The 23,617-nt window shown below is 38.8% G+C and overlaps 1 protein-coding gene across 3 annotated transcripts in view; it reads left to right on the top strand.

Moving 5' to 3' along the window:
* Positions 1-23,617, top strand: part of ltbp3 (latent transforming growth factor beta binding protein 3) — a 50,742-nt gene that overhangs the window by 22,075 nt on the left and 5,050 nt on the right. For 2 of the 3 annotated variants that reach the window (XM_088440798.1, XM_088440800.1), the window contains exons 2-23: positions 236-514; positions 1,336-1,499; positions 1,574-1,679; positions 3,930-4,016; positions 4,754-4,870; positions 4,951-5,106; positions 6,468-6,575; positions 6,648-6,704; positions 7,807-7,884; positions 11,466-11,594; positions 13,637-13,768; positions 13,843-13,971; positions 14,814-14,933; positions 15,041-15,163; positions 16,145-16,267; positions 16,398-16,517; positions 17,587-17,715; positions 19,342-19,512; positions 20,054-20,134; positions 20,231-20,359; positions 21,136-21,273; positions 21,343-21,483. In XM_088440798.1, the coding sequence (XP_088296924.1) occupies positions 236-514; positions 1,336-1,499; positions 1,574-1,679; positions 3,930-4,016; positions 4,754-4,870; positions 4,951-5,106; positions 6,468-6,575; positions 6,648-6,704; positions 7,807-7,884; positions 11,466-11,594; positions 13,637-13,768; positions 13,843-13,971; positions 14,814-14,933; positions 15,041-15,163; positions 16,145-16,267; positions 16,398-16,517; positions 17,587-17,715; positions 19,342-19,512; positions 20,054-20,134; positions 20,231-20,359; positions 21,136-21,273; positions 21,343-21,483 (2,817 nt within the window). The remainder of the gene's footprint in view (positions 1-235; positions 515-1,335; positions 1,500-1,573; positions 1,680-3,929; positions 4,017-4,753; positions 4,871-4,950; positions 5,107-6,467; positions 6,576-6,647; positions 6,705-7,806; positions 7,885-11,465; positions 11,595-13,636; positions 13,769-13,842; positions 13,972-14,813; positions 14,934-15,040; positions 15,164-16,144; positions 16,268-16,397; positions 16,518-17,586; positions 17,716-19,341; positions 19,513-20,053; positions 20,135-20,230; positions 20,360-21,135; positions 21,274-21,342; positions 21,484-23,617) is intronic. The other variant, XM_088440799.1, reaches the window with a different exon arrangement.

The following is a 23,617-nucleotide window of genomic DNA, read 5'->3' on the forward strand; positions in this document are numbered from 1 at the left end:
AAATGCAGGCTTTAATATCTTGAAATGAGCATTCTTAAGATTTTTTGCTCCAAAAGATACGTTTCCTTTCTAGACAAAAAAGGAATATATTTCTTATTACTAGACATTTTTTATTTTTTTTAATATCTTAAAATGGATTGTAGACGCCATACACTTTTACTATGATACCACACCCTCTTATAATGTTGATAGACTTGATCAAATTTTGTGTGGTCGTCCCTGTGTGTTTCCCCAGTCGTGTGTCCCCTCACCTGCTTGAATGGCGGCGTATGCAGCTCCAGGAAGCACTGCCTCTGCCCGCCGGGCTTCACGGGTCGACTGTGCCAGTTTCCTCTGCGGCTCCCGCAGCGGGTTCAGGCGGCGCGAGGCAACAAACAACCCGTCTATCCCATGTCCTTAAAGCCCGACGGTCAGAAACTGCTGGAGCAAGCCAGCCTGGGACGGACCCAGTTGACTCAGTCGCACTCGGTCTTCTCCATACCGTTCGCCCAGCCGGGTCAGCACTCCTCTGAAGGTACTAGCTTTTCTACGTCATACGTAATTTAGAGTCAATGTTTAATTGACATTGTCGCATTGGCAATGAAGCCTCATCTTTGTATGGTAAACTAGTAGCCCTTTCTTTGCATTCAATTTTTTGTAAACTTAGCTTAATATTGTAAATCAGTAGCCATCAATGTCTTAATGAGGGAGTTAAAGAGCCTGCAAATAATTCAAAAATTGGTTTCTAACTACGCGGCTCGTGGAAGAGTGGTTAGCAAGTCACAGTTCAGGGATCCACCTTGCTCTGGCCTTCCTGTGTGGAGTTTGCATTTTCTCCCCGAGCCCGCGTGGGTTCTCTCCGGGCACTCCAGCTTCCTCCCACATTCCAAAAAACACGCATAGCAGGTATATTGGACACTCTAAATTGTCCTTAGGTGTGATTGGGTGCGTGAACGGTTGTTCGTCCCTGTGTGCCTTGTGATTTGCTGGCAACTAGTTCAGGGTGTCCTCCGCCTATTGCCCGTAGATTGCTGGGATAGGCACCAGCAAGCCTGCGACACTTGTGAGGATAAGCGGCTATAGAAAATGGATGGATGGATGACAACTTTAGCCATCAGTGGCAGTGAATGAGTTAAAGGGATGGATGGAATGTTGAATAGACAGACAGAATACCTGGGATTGAATATCTAATTCATCTAAAACGGTATGGACAGTAAAAATCCATCTTTGAGTTTGAATGAGTTAATGGGCTATAAAGTCCCTTTGAAACTGATTTGCCCTGTATATGAAAGTTTCCTATCATCCGGTGAGCCCCACGAGTCGAAAAATGCGGTAATGTCCTGCTTTTGTTTTCAGTGCAGATAAACTTGAGAGTTCATCACACACCAGACACGTCTGTGGTCATTCAGCCTATAGACCAAGCAGACGGCAAAGCTCCCCAGAAGGCGGGCCCACGCCCACCGCCCACGCGACACAAGCCCAAGGGCCGCTGCTTCCAGGAGACCACACCCAAACAAGCGGTGAGTTCGATCACATGACTAGAGAAACGGCGAGCAAGGGATGGCGTCTTGAATTGTTTGTCTGCTTGCTTTAGTGCAATAGCACCCCGCTTCCCGTTCTGACCAACCAGGAGGACTGCTGTGGCAGCGTGGGCAACTCATGGGGGCAAAACAAGTGTTACCAGTGCCCCAAACTCCCGCGTAAGCCTTTCAGTACATACGTGCATTGCATTTTACTTTGGAACGTCACCTCACTCGAAAGGTCATGTATTTAACATTTAATGTGGTGTTTTAAAAGCGTTTGGTGTGACTTACATGTACACAATTCATAATATGACAACGATCATGATACGAAAGCCACTCCGGAGCGGATTGATTTAAAAAACGAAATATTACGAAACTGAATGCCGCATTGCAATGCAATCACTTAGTTTCACAATATATCGATATTATCACCCAGCACTAGTGGACAGGCAGACCAGGGAGTTATATACAAACAACAAAAAGTACATTTCCCATCATATTTATCTTTTTTCAGTCAGCACAGCACTCACTGGCAGCTGCATTAGGTGCACCTGCACAGTCTAATGAGCTCTGTAAAAAAAGTTTGCCTTTAACAATGTGTTTGGCCTTGTCTTGCACTGCAGTTAAATTAGCCAAATAAAAACAAATGTATTGGATTTTGCATGAGCACCTTACGTAACCATATATTATACTTACCGTATTTTCAGCACTGTAAGGCGCACCGGATTATAAGGCGCACCCTCAATTAATGACATATTTTAAAACTTTTTCCATACATAAGGCGCACCGGATTATAAGGCGCACCCTCAATTGATGACATATTTTAAAACTTTTTCCATATATGAGGCGCACCCTCAATTAATGACATATTTTAAAACTTTTTCAATCACAATATAGTAATACTCAAAGTAATAACAATAATAACTCAAATAATAACTCTAAACTCTCAATAGCATAATAACTCAATGTCAGTATGACCAATCTTGTTCAAGTGTAAACAGGTAACGCTTACTTTATCAGTTCATTCCCCATCTACGAATCCCAATCTCAATATTGATCCATATGTAAGGCACACCTAATTATAAGGCGCACCATCAGCTTTTAAAAAAAAACTTTTAGGTGCGCCTTATTGTGCGGAAAATACGGTGTGTGTATATATATATATATATATATATATATATATATATATATATATATATATATATATATATATATGTACGTTTTGGTAAGTGTGATAAATGTTGGTTTTGGTACATTTCTTGGATCAAAACAACGGCCATATTTACAGTGTGTAAAAAAAAAAAAAAAGCATGTATGCGATCCATCTCCTGATATGCATCTTGTGTGTGCGGGGTCAAATGATTGTTTATTCAGCCCAAAAGATGTCAGACATTCCCAGCAAGTTGCACCTTTCAACTTTGAAATATGGATTTGATAGCAGTGAACATGAAAGCTAGGGAGGAGAAAGCAGATTCAATTATAGGATGACACACACGCAGACAGTGAGACAGAGGAGGAGAATGTGGGAAAATAAGGCTCTTCTGTAGCCTCATGTTCCTTTGCGCCTGCCCAGTGCAGGACTGTCATCACATCGCCCAAGGTTGAATTTCAACAAAATGTTGGCTCCGCATTCTTTCCACTCAACTATTATTCCAGCTCTCGGCATTGAGTCACACAATACTGCCTTTGACCAGAACCCGATACTGTACGTCTGGTTCGAATTTAGACCACAGCCCCTAGTCCTTTTTGCTTTTTTCCATCCATATTTATCTATCTCTTTTATTTTCGACTCTCCTACTCACAATGTACGCTTTGATCTCACTTTTTACCTCCTAGTTTACGTTCAAAATATTCCTGCTCAGTCCACCCGCAACTGTCTAAAAGTGCCACTTATCTTTTTACTGCCTTTAGTTGCATGAAATCCAGCTAGGTTGGAAACACGTAACGAAGGAGACTAATGCAACTGTTAAAACTTTTAAACCGCATTTCAAGAATTCTTCATTGTATTGTGAGAGCGGACTTTCTGAACACAAGGGCTCATAAAAGCTATCATTAGAGAAAAAGAGAGAAACAAAGTAGTTTGTTAAGATGTAAAATGCGGCTTGAAATCTTTCACTGGATTTGACAGCTGCAATTACTCAGACGTCGTAACAACACAGTGTCAAAAATACACGCTGGCGCTAAAATGAGGCGTGTTTGTCGTTTTATGCTCATTGCCGTTGCCTCAAACTAGGAAAGGTTTATTGGAGGTAATTTGATTATTTTGGGAAATAGACTTAATTGCCACGTTGCTGCAAAGCAATATGCTTTTATGCTCTATTTTATGCATAGACTAAACTGAGAGGTGTTAATGAGTCACTTAAATGTTTATTTTTCAAAGGTCTCTTGATGCTATGTTTATACGTGTGCCCTTTGCTGTGTCCTCAGATGCTTCTGTCAAGCAGACAATTGTAGAAGATTACGGATCAACCTGCCCGCAAGGCTATAAAAGGTTCAACAGCACACACTGTCAAGGTAACACTGACTGCAAACAGCTGATTGATTAATGGCAGCTCCATTGCTGGCCCTTTTATTTTATTTTCATATTTGTATCATTTATATAAAGTGGAACTCCTATTGAGCAATCCTTTTTCTCATCACCATCTCAACTGAATCTAAATTGGTGAAGCAACAGTAAAACAGGCCAAAATCCGGATGTCGTGGGTGAGAGACAAGGTTTGCTTTAAACAAATGCAAGTGTAGAGCCAAGTTTTCAAGATTGAACATCTCTAAATTGTTAGAGTCACTATACACGGCTCTACAATAACCTCTGGTAGAACTGGTGCTGCGCACTTTTCCGATTGGTTGCACTGCACAGGATTTGGTCGCACACTTTTTCGGGGAGGTCAATTTACATACTGTATTTTCATATGACGTAATTGATAGTGCCTCAAGATATGATGATTTGCTTCATTTGCTGCACACTCCATCCATCCATCCATCCATCCATCCATCCATCCATCCATCCATCCATCCATCCATCTTTCCTCCAGATTCACTCTGGAACGTTTATTTCCATTCCGATATTATTTTTCCAAACATGTTTTGAAATCTCAACAACCTGGAGACTTGACCCGTAACAACTTGACAACTTTCACTGTACTTACCAGAACTGTACTCTCTAATTTCCCATCAGTAAATAGAGCCCATATCCCACTATGTATCTAAGTAACATTGCCATGTTTTTACTCCCCTGCTGCTCGGCCTTGAAGATATCAACGAGTGCTCCATGCAGGGTATCTGTCAGAATGGTGATTGTTTGAACACTCTGGGGAGCTTCAAATGCTCCTGCAAGGCCGGTTTTGTCCTGGAGAGGAATCGATGTGTCGGTGAGTTGAGAAGTCGCTAAAACGGTCCAACAGCCACCTTTTAGTCCTCATGGAAGTAACGATGCTCCGTTTTCGTTTAGAATCTCCGGCCGAGATGGCGCAGTGCTTCCTGATGGCGTCCGACGTCAGGGGCTGCGAGCACGCCCTGCCCACCCAGCTCACCAAGGACATGTGCTGCTGCACGGTGGGCAAGGCCTGGGGGCGCAACTGTGAGCTTTGTCCGCAGGTGGGCACAGGTGAGGACGCAAAGATGGCCCGTGGCTAACGCAGACACACACTTTGGCTATGTTCAGGCCACAGTTTAAAGTGATCCAATTCCGATTTTTTTGCCATTGCCCGACCAGTATCTGATCTTCTGATGGCAGATTGAATGACACAGATCGAAATCTTTCGAATGCGACCCAGGTCACTTGGCTATGTGGTCATGAAATTGATCATGATCTGATTTTTTGTCACATAAGTATGACTTCAGTCCGAATGTCCAGGTCGCCTCCAACAAGCGGCAAACATCACACGTGTGCTCAAAAAAGGTGGGAGCAGTTTAGAAAAATGACAATGCCGGACGAGGCAGAATCAACTCAATGGCGTGAGAGCCAGTTGTGAGAGTTGATTGAAAATATTCTGGCTTCTGTATCAAAGCCATTTCAACATAGCCGGGGACTCCATTCGGCCATTTCGGCCAGAAACACTACGTTAAGCACGCCCGATCTTCAATGCATATGCAGGACACTTTTGGGCTGTTTAGCCTTCACGCACAAGTCATATACAGGTCACATTTATTTGGAAATATCAGCACTGTCATGGTTGGGTGGCGCAGCGGGGAGGAACGCTGGCTTGATGAGGACCAAAAAGCAGATAGGCTCCGAAGCCAAGAGTGTGGATGATTGTCCATGTTTAATGGTCAACAGGCAGATAAGAACAGTGACGGAACAAGCAGGATGGCAAAAACTCCAAAAGGGCACAGTCGAAAAATGGAAAAATACTAACAGGCAGGTGAGCACGTGGATACACAGACGGGAGGCGAGTGACAGGTGATTAGGGAATGGAGACTAACGACTGGTGACATGCGACTGCTTTGCGGCTTTGAGCTGGCAAAGGCTATAATAAAAACTGGGTTTATATAAACACACACACTAATCACAGACGCGCGACAGCTGGGAAGTATACTATCGGCAGAGGAAGCCGATTGGTGGACACACGAGGTAGATGCAGACAGGTGGACCAAATCAAAACTAACGCGGGGTGACACGAGCTTAACAGGAAGTATGCAAACAGAAAAGAACAGAACTCTCAAAAATAAACCCACCACACAATAACCTACAGAACAAGCTACCTCGCAAAAAAATCGTCATTTTGAACCACGCCCCGCTGTTTTAACGTACCCTGTATTCTCAGTCCTTCACCTCCTTATATTCTCAGTTGTTTAGCTAATTTAGCTCAATAAGTCAACAAAACCTTCGAAACTAGTGCTAGCTGCTTGCTAGTAAAGTTAACAACATCTGTCTAATCAAACATTTAATCATCTTTGTCAAGTCAACCTGCTGTCTTAGTCGAATTTCAACCAAGTGCTCCATTTTTCTTCGAACTTGATTCTCAGTGGCCTTCAGTAAGATCTGCCCTGCGGGCAAAGGCTATTTTCTCCAAAATATTCGAGAAACTGTGGCCTTCCCCCCGATGCCCTACCCTCGCAAGCCTGAGAAGGAAGGTAAATAGTCTTTTCTTAGCATTGCTTGTTCTCACAATCCCAATTCTAATATTCTTTTTTGCTCTCATCCAGAGACAACAACTGCTGTGCAACCCGCTACGACCACCTCGCACAGTCCTCGTATTCCTGGTAAACTGCCCTCGTCCGTATTAACGTTTCTACATGTATACTGCAAACGCACTCAAGAATGGAATTTATTTTCGTAGCGTTACAAAATTATGTTGAAAAAGACTGAAATACTCTGAGTTTTGCAGTTTTGCAGTGCAAAAAAAAAATCAAATCAAGGCAAAATGTGTCTTCATGCATTTTGCCTTTTTGCATTCAAAAACGTTATTGAGAATTTATTTCTCGGCATGGGCAAGCATTGACACCAAGTATTGGTTTTGGAATATATGGGCCGTTCTTTAAAATGATGTCTGGTTTTGGGTGGAGATTTTGCAAATCAAAAGTATTAGTGGGATCGGTGCATACCGGTAGTTTTGGTATTGATGATGATGATTAGCCAAGAGTTGAGTATAATCTGAAAAATAAAACAGTATCAAACATTTCTATTAATTACTATCTCTGTGTAGGGCTGGCAATAAATTGAATTAATTTGCAAAATGTCCAATTGAGGTTTTCCATGATATTTACTCTAGTTATTAACTACCTAATTGTGGCATTTAAGAAAGTTATGCTCAAGCTGTATAAATAACTAGCTTTTTGTTACACAAACTATGATTTGATTTCATTATTGCATCATTTCTCAATAAATAAAAACCTTATTTAGATGATGAGTTTATTACTTAGGTTATTTTTTGGGGGGGTGTGGGGGTTCATATTACCCAGCCCTATTACTGTGTGTCATCATCATTACTGGTCATAACTATGTTTAGCTTAAAATACATATTTTTATATGTAGTTTGAATTTGCTATTTGATTGATTACATTAATGACAATCATATTTTTTAGGACATCCTAAAAATTGCAAGTTTGGTCAACCATTTGCATCGCATGGGAAAAGTTAGCAAGAAATTTTTAACATTTGACATTTGTCTATAGGTTGGAAAAATAACACTGTGTGTGGACCAACCTATACTATAGATTTTTGAAAATATGAAATTTTCCAAATTGTGACTACATTGATAGACTTGCAACACATTAGCACAAAATAAGTTTGCAATTTGTTTTACTTCAGTATATAGTGTGTCTGTGTTTTCTCATATTTATATTTGATCTCTTTTACGTGCAGTTGTCAAACCCACTCCTCCGACAATCATCCGAATGACCCCTGACAATGACCCCTTTGAAACCCAGACTAAAGTCTCACGTAAGTCTGATTTAGTTTCAATTTAGTGGCCTCCATCCTAAAGATAAAGAACAAAGGGTCAGTAGTTGACAAATAAGAAGCTAACACTACTAATACATTCCTTTAATGTTAGCATGCAAATATATAGTTTTTTTTTAAAACTAAGTCGTTTTTTAATCATTTATTATATGCATTCCACTAAACAAGTCTTAAGGTACTGTTGATATTGTTATCAGCATTGATCATACACTCTCACTCACAAATTTTACATTCATCCAACCATCAATTTCATACCCCCTTACATGCTAGTTATTATATAAAGAGACACCATTTTTTTTTGTATTAACACAAAAATGAATCGTAACACCCCCCTCCCCCCGCCAATATTTTTTTTTTTCTTTTTACTCTGCCAACTGGTTTGGGCAAGGCTGCTAATGGAATGTTGCTACCTACCGCTTCAGTCTTTTCTGCTTTCTGTGCTATTTTTTTATTTTTTTTGGTCTTACTTGTGCCTCTATGGACAGTTTGAATGCACAAGGAAGTAGGGATGCACCGAAATGAAAATGCTTGGCCAAAACCAAAAACAAGAGACACTTGGCCTGAACACTGAAAAAAATACATAGGTGGGCGTTCAACTTTTTTTTTTCTTGGTCCATTACAGTATTTACAGTCCTGTCGGTGCCTCTTACCTCGCCGGTCCATCGTTTTTGGAAGTTTAACTGTAATCGATGGTTTGTCAGCTAATTTTTAACAGCCCTTCCGTCATCACTTGCATTACCAAAATGAATGATGAAAAACTGAAAATGAAATAAAACCGCGTACTATGGCTTAGATATTGTTACTGTAATTTAGTGTCTTAACACCTGTTTAAAGGGGGCAAATTTTTTTTTGTGGAAAATGTTCTAATAATTAGATATGACAAAGGCAGGTGGAAGACAGAAGCCTTATTGTTATGGTATTGTTAACATTACCGCTGAGATGGACCATTTAATGTACTTTAGTAAGATCTCAAAGGAAGTTAACGTTCATCATTTTTCTTGCTATATTTGAGCTTTTATAGATTATAGAAGCCCACATAGTTTAAATATTTGCAGTTAATAACGTTTAATGCACTGATGGACATTTTCTGTCTGAGTTTAAAATGACAGACCAGCATATAGATGCACCCACGTGTACCACGTAGTTAGCGGCTAACGCTAAAGCTGTAGACTTGTGCCAAATCATACAATGACAACGGAATTATTATTATTTTATAATTTAAAAAAAAAAAAAATTTAGGCCCCCATTTTTTTTTTTTTGGCCATTTCTGGGCGAATATTTTCAGTGGGTCAAAATTCGGTGTATCCCTACAAGAAAGCAAGGCTTAGGAATTCTGTTCATGTTCACTCTCCAGTGAAAATCTCAAGATGGTTTTCGACTGGATGTATATACACTCACCTGTCACTTCATTTGGGACCACACAGGCTCGCTTTTAACGATTTTAACAGTGTTGCCGCAGTGCTCAGGGTGAGAAAATAAAGGGTGGCCTACACATGACTGAAAACTCCACAGGGATGCTTTTTTTCAGTTTTTTTTATTTGTAAGTGTCCAGACATTCATTTCCAGATGCTTTTTCTTTTTTACTTTTAGTTACTAAAATAATTGCTTCTCCGAGGTACTTCAGTGTAAGGGTACTAAAGTATCTAATTACCTATGTTAATGAAACACTAAGGTCATTGATTACAGTGGGCCCCCGGTTTACGAGATGAATCCGTTCCGCGGTTGGGATTGTACTGCGAATCTAAACCTATGTTAAATAGCTAATGGGTGGAAACTCCCAAGTAAAAACATCAAAATTGAATATACATTGTAAAAATTGGTATCAAAATAGTATAGTAAGTGCTACTTAAATATAGTATACATGTATACAATTGAATAACATCATAAATAAAAAAATATAGAAAGGATTTATTTACCTTTGAGTGAGTGATGAGCTTGTTTTGGTCATATTCCCTAGTGAGGGTAGCTTAGACTGGACTAGGATAGTTTAGCCTTCTTCATATTTCTTGATTATTTCCCGGTTCGTTTCCATATAAATAATCTTTTTACTTCTCTCTTTAACATCACTACCACTCTAGGGACCCATGGCTAACCCATTCAAGTTTGAATTAAGCAGCAAAATGCACATATAGACGTATGAGCGCGGACACGGCCAACATGGCGGTCACGCACGCACACTGACTGCCATGTTGGATGTGTCGTAAACCGAAAGAAATGGCATATAGAGGGGACAAAAAATGCATTGCGGTCCACATCGTAAGGTGAAGAAAAACACAAGGCAGGGACATCATAAACCGAAGGTCCACTGTACTTTATTTCCTAAAGTGACCAATCACATAAGTACTCAATTCCTAAAGTACCTAAAGTAATTGATGAATGTATAAAGTGATTGATGACTTAAGTTCTTAATTACCTAAAGTAATTAATTTGTACTTAATTCATTTAGTACCAGCCATTCTTAGAGAGACCATTAGCCAAACAGGTGGACAAATTTGAAAAAACTTATAAATAAGTACCTGAGATTTCATGCCTAGAGCCTTAAAACAAACATAAACAATATGTATTTAGGATTGAGTCATTTAATCATTCAGGGTGCTGATAGTGTTCTGGTGTACCGCATTCTCCGCATTATAAGGCACACAAGATTATGAGGCGCACCTTCAATGAATGGCCCAAATAAACCTGTTTTCATATATAGGAGGCATCACATTATAAGGCGCATAGAATAGAAGCTACAGTAGTGGCTGGGCTTCAGTTATGCATCCACTAGATGGAGTTGCGCTAAAGGGAATGTCAACAAAACAACCAGATAGGTCTGTCAAACATTTTTAATAGACAATTAGAAATTAAGAATAAAGATGATTTGTGGAAAGTACTATCTGAAGAATGGGAAAAAAATATTGATTGCTTACATTAAAAGACTATTTAGATCAATGCAAAGAAGAATCAAGAGTTTAAAAGAATATCATTATGTTACAATTAAATATTAATCTTAAAATTTTAATCAAATTGCAACGGAAAATTATAAAATATATTCTTTTGTGAATTTAAAAAACAGTTTTTGGATGTATTTGATGAAATTGTGCTTTCTTTTACAAAAACTTCTTCTCTCCATATAAATTGCTTCAAAATTGAAGTATATATTGCAAATCAAACTTTCAAAAGCGGTGTTATGAAAATTTTAATTGTAAAAAACACAATAATAACTGAAATGCAGAGGTAAAAACTGAAGAATTTACACGGTGATTATGCTATTTTATTTTTTCATCCCCCGAAAAAGAAAACTTGCGTATAAAGCGCACCAAATTATAAGGCTCACTGTCAGCTTTGAAGAAAATCAAAGGCTTTAGGTGCGCCTTATAGTGGGGAAAATACGGTATTCTTGTCCATCATCACTTCCCTCTCCAAACGCAAATAGCGAAGCAGGCCTATTTTTTTGGTCGGATGTCAAATCAAAGCGACCTCCTAATTGTTGACTAACAAGGTGCCCAGTGAGTGTATATGCATGGACCTTAAGCAGCGAATGTTGGCCCACTAGTATGTTGTGTGTTCCCTCCCTGAAGCAGAGACAGATGAATGTAGGCTAAGCAGGAACATTTGTGGCCACGGAGAATGTGAGAACAGCCCCAACGGCCACATCTGTCACTGCCACCCTGGCTACCGTCTCAGCCCGCAGAGGAACGTCTGTGAGGGTAAGAGACCACGGTGGTTTCAAGGAGGCGCGCACCTGGACTCTTTTTGGGGAGTGCCGTCTGAGGAAACACGCATGCATATCCCTTTGCTTCCAGCAGATTGTGTCCTGTTTCTTTTTTGCCACCTGCTTTCTCTCATTAGTTTTTTTGTTAGTTTTTTCTTGATAAGAAACCGTGATTCAGGACTTTTTTCCCTAATGGTTTTAAGAGTGCAAAAACAAGTCAGAATTTGTTCTGGATAAATTCTTCAAAATGTAGCTTAAGAATGTTTTTTTTTTTTCCGTTTGAGCTGAGATTTAAGCAAATGGTGCTAATATACTGTAGAATGTAAGCAACATTTTCCCATTAATTTAATAATTCATGCCAGTTTTGCTTGGTTCAAACAAACTTTACCTAGAGGCATTTTCTTAAATGAATCGTTAATAAATTTACCATTTTAAAACAATCCCCCCCCCAAAAAAAAAAATTCTACTTACTTTTAAACAATGAGTACAATGCAGTGGATTTAAGTAAAAAGAAATTTAATATGTAATTTAATTTAAATTAGAGCAAAACATGGGTGTCTTGCTGTAAATGTCTAAAACAATGCTTATGAGTATGATTTTGCAATTCTCTAAATTAAGAAAAGTCTTGGCCTTAAGCTCAAAGTTCAAAATCACCTTTTTATCTTTTTATGAGAAAAAAATATGTTTTGAGCAAAGAAATCTTACTAAGAAAATGCTAGTTATAATATCCTGAAATAAGCATTTTTTTCTTCAGATTTTTTTGCTACACAAGATATTTTTCCTTTTTAGATCAAAAGTAGAATATCTTTCTTTTAATAAGTCTTTTTTACTTTCTTAAAATGGACTTTTTGCAGTGCACTAACTCAGATCCAATACAAGAGCTCAATTAATTAAATAATATTTTAAATTTACATACAAAGATCATGATGCTTAGTTTGTATTGTATTCCAACATCAAAGTGAAGGGGATACTAAACAACTCTGCAGCAACTAGCACCAATTACTGGTAGTTATTTGTTATTGTCCAAAAAAAAAATTAATCCATAAACCTGCTATTTCAAAGTCCCTAACAAATGAGTTACTGCCCAATAGTGTTCATCAATCATTCAATCATTAATGTGAAGCCACACATTTTTCTTACAAAAAAATGTTTGAAGTGTTTTTTGAATCCCATTACAACGTGCTGCATTCAAGGCCAGAAAATGTCAAACCAGATTTAATCTGTAAACCAGATTTAAATGTAATATGGGAAATCCATTCGAGCGTTAAATCCTGCTTAATCTCATCAGAGCATCATGCTCTTGGGTGAAACGTTACCTCTGTTAACCTTCCTGTTTGCAAGGAACAGCAATGCGTAATGTCCATGGGTCATTTTGACCCGGGATGTATTTAGTCACCCAAATGTGTCTGAAATGTGTATAATCCAAATCCAATGTTTTGTTTTAACCAGTGACGTGTGTTCATTTCTCCAAAACAGAAATAATGTCTCTGGGTCATTTTGACCCGGGATGTATTTAGTCACCCAAATGTGTCTGAAATGTGTATAATCCAAATCCGATGTTTTGTTTTAACCAGTGACTTGTGTTCATTTATCCAGAACAGAAATAATGTCTCTGGGTCCATATGACCCAGAGATATGTGAAATTGTCCAAAAGTATCAAAAACTCTGGAATCGTAATAACATCCTGGGTCAATTTGACCCATGTGTGATTATTCAAAAGCTTGCTCGGAGACAGCACTATATTATTAGGTCGTTTTGATTTGGGTTTTTGCTTATTTATCAAAAAGGTTCCCTAGTTTCTTTTTAAAATTCAACACAAGCACTGTAGAAAAAATGCATACAAATGCCATTGTTGATGATCGTGTTGATTATACATAAGCAAAGCGGATGTAATGTAAAACTGCAGCTTTTCAATTTCAATTTGAGCTGCAATTTAAAAGGAGGGTTAAGTTGCTGTAGGCAACATTTTATGCTAGATCAGTTTGTATTGATGCACTCAGTGCTGTGTAAAGGTAATATGCGGCCATTCCTATCCAGATGACAATGAATGTGAGTCGGAGCCGTGCGGTCAGGGCAGAGGCTTTTGCATCAACACAGACGGCGGTTACAAATGCCACTGTCGCCAAGGCTACAAACACATGGTGCAGCACGGGAGGCTCAAGTGTGTGGGTAAGTCAGCCCGGGTAACGATCGATCACCCATTTTTTTTGTCACGTCATTAATTCGTTTCTCTGCGTGGGCAGATGTGAACGAGTGCTCCAAGCGGGACATCTGTGGCGCTGGAGGCCAATGCCTTAACTTGCCCGGCTCTTATAAATGTGAATGCCACAGCGGCTTTAAGAGCAGGTCGCATCGTCAACCCGTTTGTGAAGGTAAAAGAGAGCAAAACATTCATTATGCTGTTCATTCCATTATTGGTGGATTTGAGCTTCAAAATTCTTGAAAGGTAAAAACTATAGCAAAATAGAATAAAGCTCATCTTTTGTCAACTCTTCATATTTTCTTGTGTTCATATCTGTCAGTTATATATTTGTTGAGCATTAAGTTAAGTGCGTTTCAGATTTTCCACATTATTGTAAGGTTGAATGAGCTCGATGCTGTTTTTTTCCCCCCATTTCCTCGTGACGTGGTTTGAGTTAAATTTACAATAAATACCCAAAGTTGAGCAGCATCCACATTTCACAAAGTAATTCTATATATATATATATATATATATATATATATATATATATATATATATATATATATATATATATATATATATATATATATATATATATATATATATATATATATATATATATATATATATATATATATTTTGGCCTTCATTTTTGGGAAGAAAAAGTTCATCTTGTATTTGAGGAATTACGGTACATGCATAATAGGCGTGCAACATTCAAGTAAGGCTAACAATGTTATAAAAATATGAAAAATAGAAGAGAGAACATGATTTTCTACCCATTTTTTTTTTAACTGATGATATCAAGCCTAGCGTATCATGTGATTCACTGCTTCTACTATGTTAAAAATGTTATGGTAACAGGGTTGCAGAAATGTTTTGAGGGCACACATTCCTTGAATAATAATTATTTTTTGAAAGACTATGTTTATTATTTAAAATCTGATGGGAAATATGCCCCAATTCTGGAATGACCCGTGTGTGCCAATATGAGTTCTTTAGAGCTGGATTTTTTTTTTTTTTTTGTAATAGATATAAACGAGTGTTTGAATCCTGACACTTGCCCGAATGAGCAATGTGAAAACACAGCCGGCTCCTATGAATGCCTTCCTTGCTTGCCTGGTCACGAAGCCCGCTCTGGCATCTGTTATGGTCAGTACAAATTGCAGAAATCAGTTTGAGAATCTGAATTGTATCTACAGCTGTATTTATAACACCCCAAAAAATCTGAACAGATCATTTTATTTTGTGTTGCCCAGATATAAATGAGTGTCAGAAGCCTGGAATCTGCCCCAATGGGAGATGTGAAAACCTTCCTGGAACTTACCGCTGCCTGTGCAACGAGGGCTTCCTGCCCTCTGTTGACAGCAAAGGCTGCAGTGGTGAGTCAACTATTTATTTTTTTCTAGGGTTGTTACTATCAAATCCCTTTAAAATAAACAACTACTAACTTTGTTTGTTATTGTGACTGGATGTAACTACTCTTTATTTATGCTAATTGGATGGCTATTGTAATTAGCATTGACGTGCTACACATTACCATTTAAGGTAAACAAACACTAACTATCTTTTAGTTCACTCATAAATAATGTCATGCGTACATTGGACATGTGATAGTGTCCTTAAAGTCACTTACAGTTGATAATAATAAATCTAAAGTAAACTTAGAGTGGAGCAACCTATCAAGTACTATCACGTCAGTAACTTCTTATGCTTCATTTTCTTCTTCTTGACAAGCAGACTGGGCGCACGTTGTGCTTGACTGCCCCCTACTGGTTCAGATTTGAACACCTAAAATCGAACCGCTCTGCCGTAGATTGTTTGTCGTGAGAGATCATATTCTCGAAGATACAGTCCTTGTGCTTTTTGGGAAGTTCTCAATTTACTTTCCTTTCTGTTATGAAGCTTCATATGCTAATATTGTCATGAAAAAGCCCACTAACTACTAAATGAATGTTTTCAAACACACAAAAAACATCAGCCCTTTGGCCACTAGGCGATGCACCAACAAAAGAAATGGAGCCATCTGTCAAGAAGGTCTTTGCCTTTGTTTAGGCGCTGCAATATTGTTTAAGTACAGTTAGACTTCGGGAAAAAAAAGAAAGTTAAAAGTAACATTTTTTTTAAGTTTTTTATTTTAGTTACTCTTTATTTTTTATTTTATATTCTTCACTTTTTGATTGTTTCTACTAAATCCTCACACTTATTGTAGAGGTAGGTCTGATTTCCTAGAATGGAGGTAAAGATGGTCACTTAGAGTTATTCGAGCCTCGTTGGTCAGTCATTAAGCAATTATTTAATGGTGGTGTTGAGCTGGAGATGTAATGACAAATGAACTTTGCACTCATATCCCGTGTGCCCAGACATCGATGAGTGTGAGGATGTCAGGCTGTGCGCGTACGGCCGCTGCATCAATACTGAGGGATCCTTTCAGTGTCAGTGCTACCCGGGCTACCAGCGCACGCAGGAAGGCAGCCACTGCGAAGGCATGAATTATTCATCTCCTTTTTTTTTTTGTGACATGGAATAGTTTATAGTGTACATAAAAATTCATCATTGACTTTGCTTAGCTCAGTATCTCCGTACATGATTTAAAGGCCGCCATTGTCCCCGCAGATATCAATGAGTGCGAGAGGCCATCAAACTGTCAAAGAGGCCGCTGTATCAACAGCATGGGCTCGTACACCTGTGAGTGCCACAAGGGGTACACGCTGGTGGGAGGCCGGCGATGTCAAGGTCAGTCTGCTCCAATCTTGAAGGAGCCTCATCATCTTGCCTGCTTTATTTGCTATTCTGATGAATATTGCTTGTGGTGGAATATGACTTAAATCCACATCTTTTTTAACCATCTCACTGGAGGCCATTTGGCCTCCTGCTGTTGACTGAAAATGACATCAGAGCTGCTTAAGTAACGACCAGCCGCAGCTCATCCTGTGACAGTCACATGACTAAACTCAGAAAGCGGGTGAATTGTTTTTGGTCGGTACATCGGCAACTGTATTGTCATTTTCAGTCGACATTTACTTAAATCAGGTAACAGCCAACCACAGCTCAACTTGTGAGTGTCACATGACCAAACCCTAAAAGAACTCCGTGTGATTGGTCAAGTTTCTCATATACTATATATTATACATACATTGTTGCCCCGAATACCTGAATATTAAGCTCATTTAGTCCATGGCAAGTAATAATGATTCTAATTTGAAATAACTTGACAAATGATTCATTTTTTTTACTGCTGAAAATGGTTAAATAACTTTAGTATCCGTTTATTTCACATTCCACATGACGTGAAAATACATTAACAAGAAACCTACCGAAGAGCGCCATAGATGTCAGTTGTTGTCGTTGTTTTCTTTTTTTTAAATTGGAATAGTCTTGCATCGGAAACTGGCAGGGCAGGTTCTCTTTTGGCATTAAGAGTTCATCAGAATGCTGGGTTTTTTTTCAGTGGGGGCACAGACAACTTTTTTTATTTCTTGACTTCCTTTATAACTCATTCGTTGCCAGTTCAGAAAAAAATGAGTTGAAATTTATGATTTTGTGGCACTCACAATTCAAAATATATTGAGATATAGTTGAGATATTGAAATATATTTGCTTCATCTCTGAACTCCGTCCATAAACGTTGTGTTTCATTGCTTTATGTAAGTTTCCAAACCATGAGTCTGCCTATTTTTAGAAAGTCTGGGTAAATGTACCAATAATCTAGTGTTTTCTTTCTCTAATCTACCAAAACATTTTTTCAGCTGGTGTTTGGATTAGAATGAAAAAGTTACTGACGTAACTACTACTGTTTTTCCAGACATTGACGAATGCGCATCCGACCGGAGTCTTTGCCAGCCGTACGGCTCTTGCGAGAACAGGCCGGGCTCGTACGAATGCGTCTGCCATCACGGCTACGTCCTCTCGGAGGACAAACACAGCTGCGAGGGTAAGCTCGCTTTCATTCTTCCTGCATTTCTTGATGTCTGCCTTCATCCTTGAACATTAACCAGGCCGGAACATTCAATTCCTCATCTCACATCAGAACCATTACGGAGAATTGTACACCCTTTTAAGGAGTGAAAAATAGAAATTCCCACAGTAGTTGTGTGTGAATAGATGCTGTCGCTGAGCTGAAATGACAAAGCAATAAATCAATGGTTATACTGTAGAGGCGAATATAGCACTGCTTCTTGCCTGTAAAAAATGCTGTCAATTTACAGCATTAATTTGCCATTGATCTAGTTTTTTTTTTTTTTTTTTTTATCATTTTGTAGGTTTCCAGGAGCTTCCAATTTTTGTAGATCTAGGCAAGGTATATAGCTGGCTGCCCTGTGGAAAACTGTAGGGGGCGCGACTCAGCCACTTTGTAAACATTCTGAAATCATTTAAAGTGACACTGTGTGAGATTTAGACCATTTTTCATTAAAAATGAATATATTCAATTATTATAAATGACAAAACTTGCAAATAAATGTGTTCTTAATGGCCAACGGTATATTTTTTTAATATAATCGTAGGTCTAGTTATCATTAAATGATATTACATGGGGGGTGGCACTCCTTCAGAGGTCGGCATGTCTGTTATAGCTACGGGCAGCAGGAGAAGTGTGTATTGCTGCTTTTACCGTAATGCCCCTATAACTCCCACAGGCGTATGCGAAAAAATACACATACTCCCTTTAAGATAATGAGGGTTTTGCTAGGCCTTATGTGCGTGCAGTTTCATGTGTGTTTCTGCATTAAGACCCTCAAAATGTGTGTAGTTTTCTTGTTGCCCTGGCAACAGGGTTTTACAAAAACTCACACAGTTTGTGTTTTGACATCATTATGGCCAAAACACTCTTCTGAGAAAATGTGAGGTAGATCAAGTAAACCCAGTTGGAGAAAATGTGTAGGATTTTGGTAAGATTAGTAGAATAGTCTGGTAAGAGAAATGGTCCTTTTTGAATTTCTATTATTTGAAGCTTCAAAGACACAAGTTTCAACAGAACAGCTTAGTGGTCTGCTAAAACGTATGTAGGAACAAGTAAAAGTGAAGATTCTTATTCACTCACACAGGAGTGAATGCCAACTAGATGAAAACCAGCCCCAGAGTAGAAGTGATTAAAACAAGAACGGAGGCAAGTCAGTGTTGGACTCTTATCCGTCAAGGCCGTCATTCCGCGCCCTTTATTGAAAAGTCACAAGATTCGGTATAGAGTGTGCTCAACATCTTAAAGATTGCCTGACAAAATTTACCAAAATTTAAAAAGTGACACTTTTTTGTCACCACTAGATGCCGCTATATGTATAATTATCATATCAACGCATTTAGGGTGTGACTTTAGGACAAATTTGAAATTTGTAAATTTTTTGCAGCTTGTGTAGCTGAATGAAACCCAAAACCTGAAGCCCCGCCCATATTGTATAGTATTTTGAAAAGATAAGATTTCCCCCACGCCCCTCATTGTACGAGGTAAAATATGATACAGCCCAAATCTGAAGTCAATCAGATGTCAAATGACCCAGCATTTTTCTTCCAATGTCACATGCACATCAGATGCTGACCGCTTGTAACATTTTCCCCCTGGCAGCACCTCAGATGGTCGCAGATGAGAAGAAAGAGTGCTACCTGAACCTGGACGATACGGTCTTCTGTGACAGCGTTCTGGCCACCAATGTCACCAAGCAGGAGTGCTGCTGCTCCGTCGGGGTCGGATGGGGAGACCATTGTGAGATCTACCCGTGTCCTGTTTCTCACTCAGGTACAACCAAAACAATGTCAGTATGTGTAATATAGTGCTTATTTTTCGAGAGCGAGAGAGAGAGTTGAATTTGCTCTCGGTGTGGCGGCCATCACGCACCGACCAAACTGGAATCCAAAATGACAGGGAGGAACGTTGACGTAGAATGATAAGCGGTGGTTTAGATTTAAGAAAAAGTTCCTTTCTTTGCGGATGAATAATAACAGGCTGTTCGACTGCTTCAGACTTCACGGTACACTGAGTGCGTGTGTTACGGCAGGCGCTGTTGTAAATTGTAAATCAGTGACATAAAGTGTCCTAAACACTGCATCTAAAGTATTATCAATATATGACGGTCTAGAAAATGGATGGATGGACATGTTTGAAAAACATGCAAAGCACTGAAACTGCAAAACGTGAAGCACGAAGTGACATAGTAACTTAATAGTAACTTAGTAGGTTCTGGTCATTTACGACAGTGGAATTCTAGTTTTTTAGCCAAGCCACCGTGCAATACTTGATGAATGTGTTGATTCTACTTTTGTTGTCATATCTCCCCCAGCTGAATTCCACTTCCTGTGTCCTCACGGGCAGGGTCTCTATTATGACGAAGGACTCATGTATAGCCGGCCTGCCTACCAGGGTAGCTATTATATCATCATATGTATTCTTATTTGCCCTAAAATATCAATCCTGTGATTAATCATCACTTATGATACTTGTAAACCTTTTTTGGCAGACATTGACGAGTGTTCTCTTTTTGCTGATGAAATCTGCAAGAAGGGTCGCTGTCAGAACACTCAGCCTGGTTATGAGTGCTATTGCCAACAGGGCTTCTACTATGACAGCAACCTTCTTGAATGCATTGGTAAGTGTCTCACGTAGCATTCCTGCCAAGTGCTACACAGTCCAGATCGCTCAAGGTTCAGTTGAAAATCAATTGTATTGTGCTTAAATGGGAATGGCAATTAAGCAACGCTAACCACTGTAATGTTATTGTACATATATAATGCAATGTTATATATTACAGCTGTGCTCATACATACTGTTGGGCAGTAATTCTCAAATGGGTCTATGTGTCAGATTTTTTTTTTAGCTGACCAAACATGATACCAGTCAGAGTTTACACATGAAATTCCCATTAATTATAAAAGAAATCTAGATAACAGATTTACAATGGTAAATGGCAGCGATGCCTTTTCCTATTCTTCCTTCGCGTAAACTCTGATTGTTCTCATGTTTGGTCAGCGACAGGTTTCACTCTAATTAGACTTCCGGGCGCCGCTAGTATAACCGCGGCTCTCCACGAAACTACAGCCAAAGGGATGGGAAGGGAATAACAGTACAGTTACTGTATGAGGTTTTATAATTTAAGATTTAAGTAAATATGTGTACTGCAGTAATATTTGTCTTAAATATGAAAGTATAAATACTTTTCACATTTAAAAAATTCAGGTACCCACTTACACATGCATGAAAATTCCATCGGGGTGACGCTACTTTTTCACTTATCGCGGGGGGGCGTTCTCAGGGAACAATGAGGGATTACCGTATACACGTATGAGCACAATTGTATACTTTATGCAGGTATTCAAAGTGATGAAGTACAGTGGCAATGGCAACTGTTTGCATGTTCTCCCACAGATGTGAACGAGTGCCATGATGAGTCTCTGTGCAGAAACGGCCATTGCATCAACACCGAAGGGTCCTTTTACTGCAACTGTAAGCATCCGTGGAGCCCAGACGCCAACAAAAAGAAATGTGTGATAGCAGCAGTAGCTGGTGGGTAAGCTACGGTCATCCCCCAACGATCTTGACATCAGAGTGACCATGTGTGTTTTTATTGTGCAGACGTGAATGAGTGTGAGGACCCGGGCAACTGCAAGAATGGTCTGTGTGTGGACACTCCGGGGTCTTACTACTGCATCTGTTCCCCGCCTTGGACCCTCGCTCTGGACCGTAATCGTTGTGTGACACCTGAAGAGCAGGCCGGTGAGTGTTCACGCTCCTCATAGTTGCCGTGACAAAGGTATTTGGATTCGGGAGAAAAGCAGGTGCTACCACTCAAAAATGGCGACAACCTCCAAAGTACACCGTGTTCACAGGGCAACGTGCCTAAATCAAAAACAGTAACATTTTCTTGTGACTTGCTGCTCCTGAACAAGATTTACGACTATAACCACTGCTTGGTCTTAATCTTTGATTTCACTTTTCACTTTTGAATGAAAACACATTATGAATCAGTTCTAGGTCCATTTTTTATATGGATTTGTTAAAAAAGACCATCAATGTAACGGTCGTTGTTGGGCGTTAACAGCCTCTCGTTGCCAGCACAGTTATAATGGATTTTAGACTATTTGAAACTATGATATTTATTCTGCTTAGTTCTCATATTTCTTTAATAGGCAATTGGAGCAGCACTGCCAATTTTGTTGTATTACAGCTATATAATGAAGTCATTCTATTCGATTTGATTCCATTCTATTCTAATGACTTAACTTTGTCAATGGTAGTGAATTATTTAATGTCTTAATATGAAGAAAATTATTGGTGCGCTGACCTATGTTGGGCATTTCACAGTGTATGAGGCCTGATTCATCAAAAACATATGTTATGAAGAAAAAGAACACTTAAAGATTGTTTAGCGCACTTAAGTAGGGCTCCAGTGAGATGCACATCTTTCTGAGCTCCCCACTTATATTTCCGGTTATTTTATCAAAGGTTGGAAAGTTTTTTTCTTTTTTTTCATGTTGTTGTTTATTGTTGACTGCTGATTATAATTAGGATGTTGGACATAAACAAAAAGCAACAAGAATTAGAGAAAGCAAACATTTTTAGGTTATTTTTTAGGTTTGTAAAAATGATAATTTTTTGCATTTTTTTTAATTGACATGTTTTTTTAATCCCTAATAACCAGGAAATTAAGTTGTTGTTTTTTTTTTTTTATTTCTGTAAAAACAAATATACAGAACTTGAAAGTTAAACACAACTGAATTGTTAGTTGGCAGTGATTCTTTATATTACCACTAGAGCAAGAGGGAATACACTAAGAATCTCTAGGGTACAACTTATGAAAACTGCCGTCCTTTTCTTTCAATCCTATTTTATTAGAACAACACAAATCACTCATGAGTTTTCAGGAAATGTAATAAGTGAAGATCGTTGGTCTCTGCTTTGACTTAAAATGCAACAAACGCTGGATGATGAGTAACGTATTAATCAATTAAACAAAGGCTCTTTTGCTAATTTTCTTAGTATTGTGAAATACTGTATTCCTTTATAGATAATATGGAGCGTGGACTAAAGCTATCTTGTCTTTGTTTATGATAACGAAGCACAAAGTGTCAAGTTTCTCGCTTGCAGTTTGTGTGGCACCATTGCTATTTCTTGTGGATGAATTTGGTCCTGTTGTTTTGTGATGCACATGGTTTAGCACAGCTGTTTGCAGGAAGGTGGGGGCCAGGATTTGTTAGGATTAGACAAGCGAAAACAGTCAAATACTCAGCTGCCCCTATAGTTATATGTAAGCAATATATAATATAATATAATATAATATAATATAATATAATATAATATAATATAATATAATATAATATAATATAATATAATATAATATAATATAATATAATATAATATAATATAACAGTACATGCTGTTTCCATCACACCAGGTGTTTTGCAATTTACTAGCATTCGGATATGACTGACATGTTTTCGATAGCAGCGCGCCACGGCCACCTTCGGGATTGCCCGATCTATTTTATTGGCAGTACATACATCATTGTGTCATCTTCCGTTCCCTCTGTGAGACATGTTGCTGCTGTCCAAACCTGATGAAGGGTCCATCACAGCTTCTTTGATAGCAATGACAAACCTTACATGATTTGACAAGACATCTGGATGTAAATGTCAGTTTGGATGTCCAAACGTAAACAGGAGAATAAATACATCACGCTTGAAGTCCTGACTATTTTTTTTCCAGTGGTCCTTTTTTTTAGCTGTGCTTTATGAAATTTGTTCGCCGGCTTGCTGGTGCCTATCCCAGCCGTCTTCAGCCAGTAGGCGGTGGGCACCCTGGACTGGTTGCCAGCCAATCGCAGTCCATGAATAATGGACACTCCTCCTAC

Source organism: Hippichthys cyanospilos, chromosome 18 (assembly GCF_059441005.1).
Source record: "Hippichthys cyanospilos isolate Australia breed blue-spotted pipefish chromosome 18, RoL_Hcya_1.0, whole genome shotgun sequence".
NCBI lineage: Eukaryota > Metazoa > Chordata > Actinopteri > Syngnathiformes > Syngnathidae > Hippichthys > Hippichthys cyanospilos.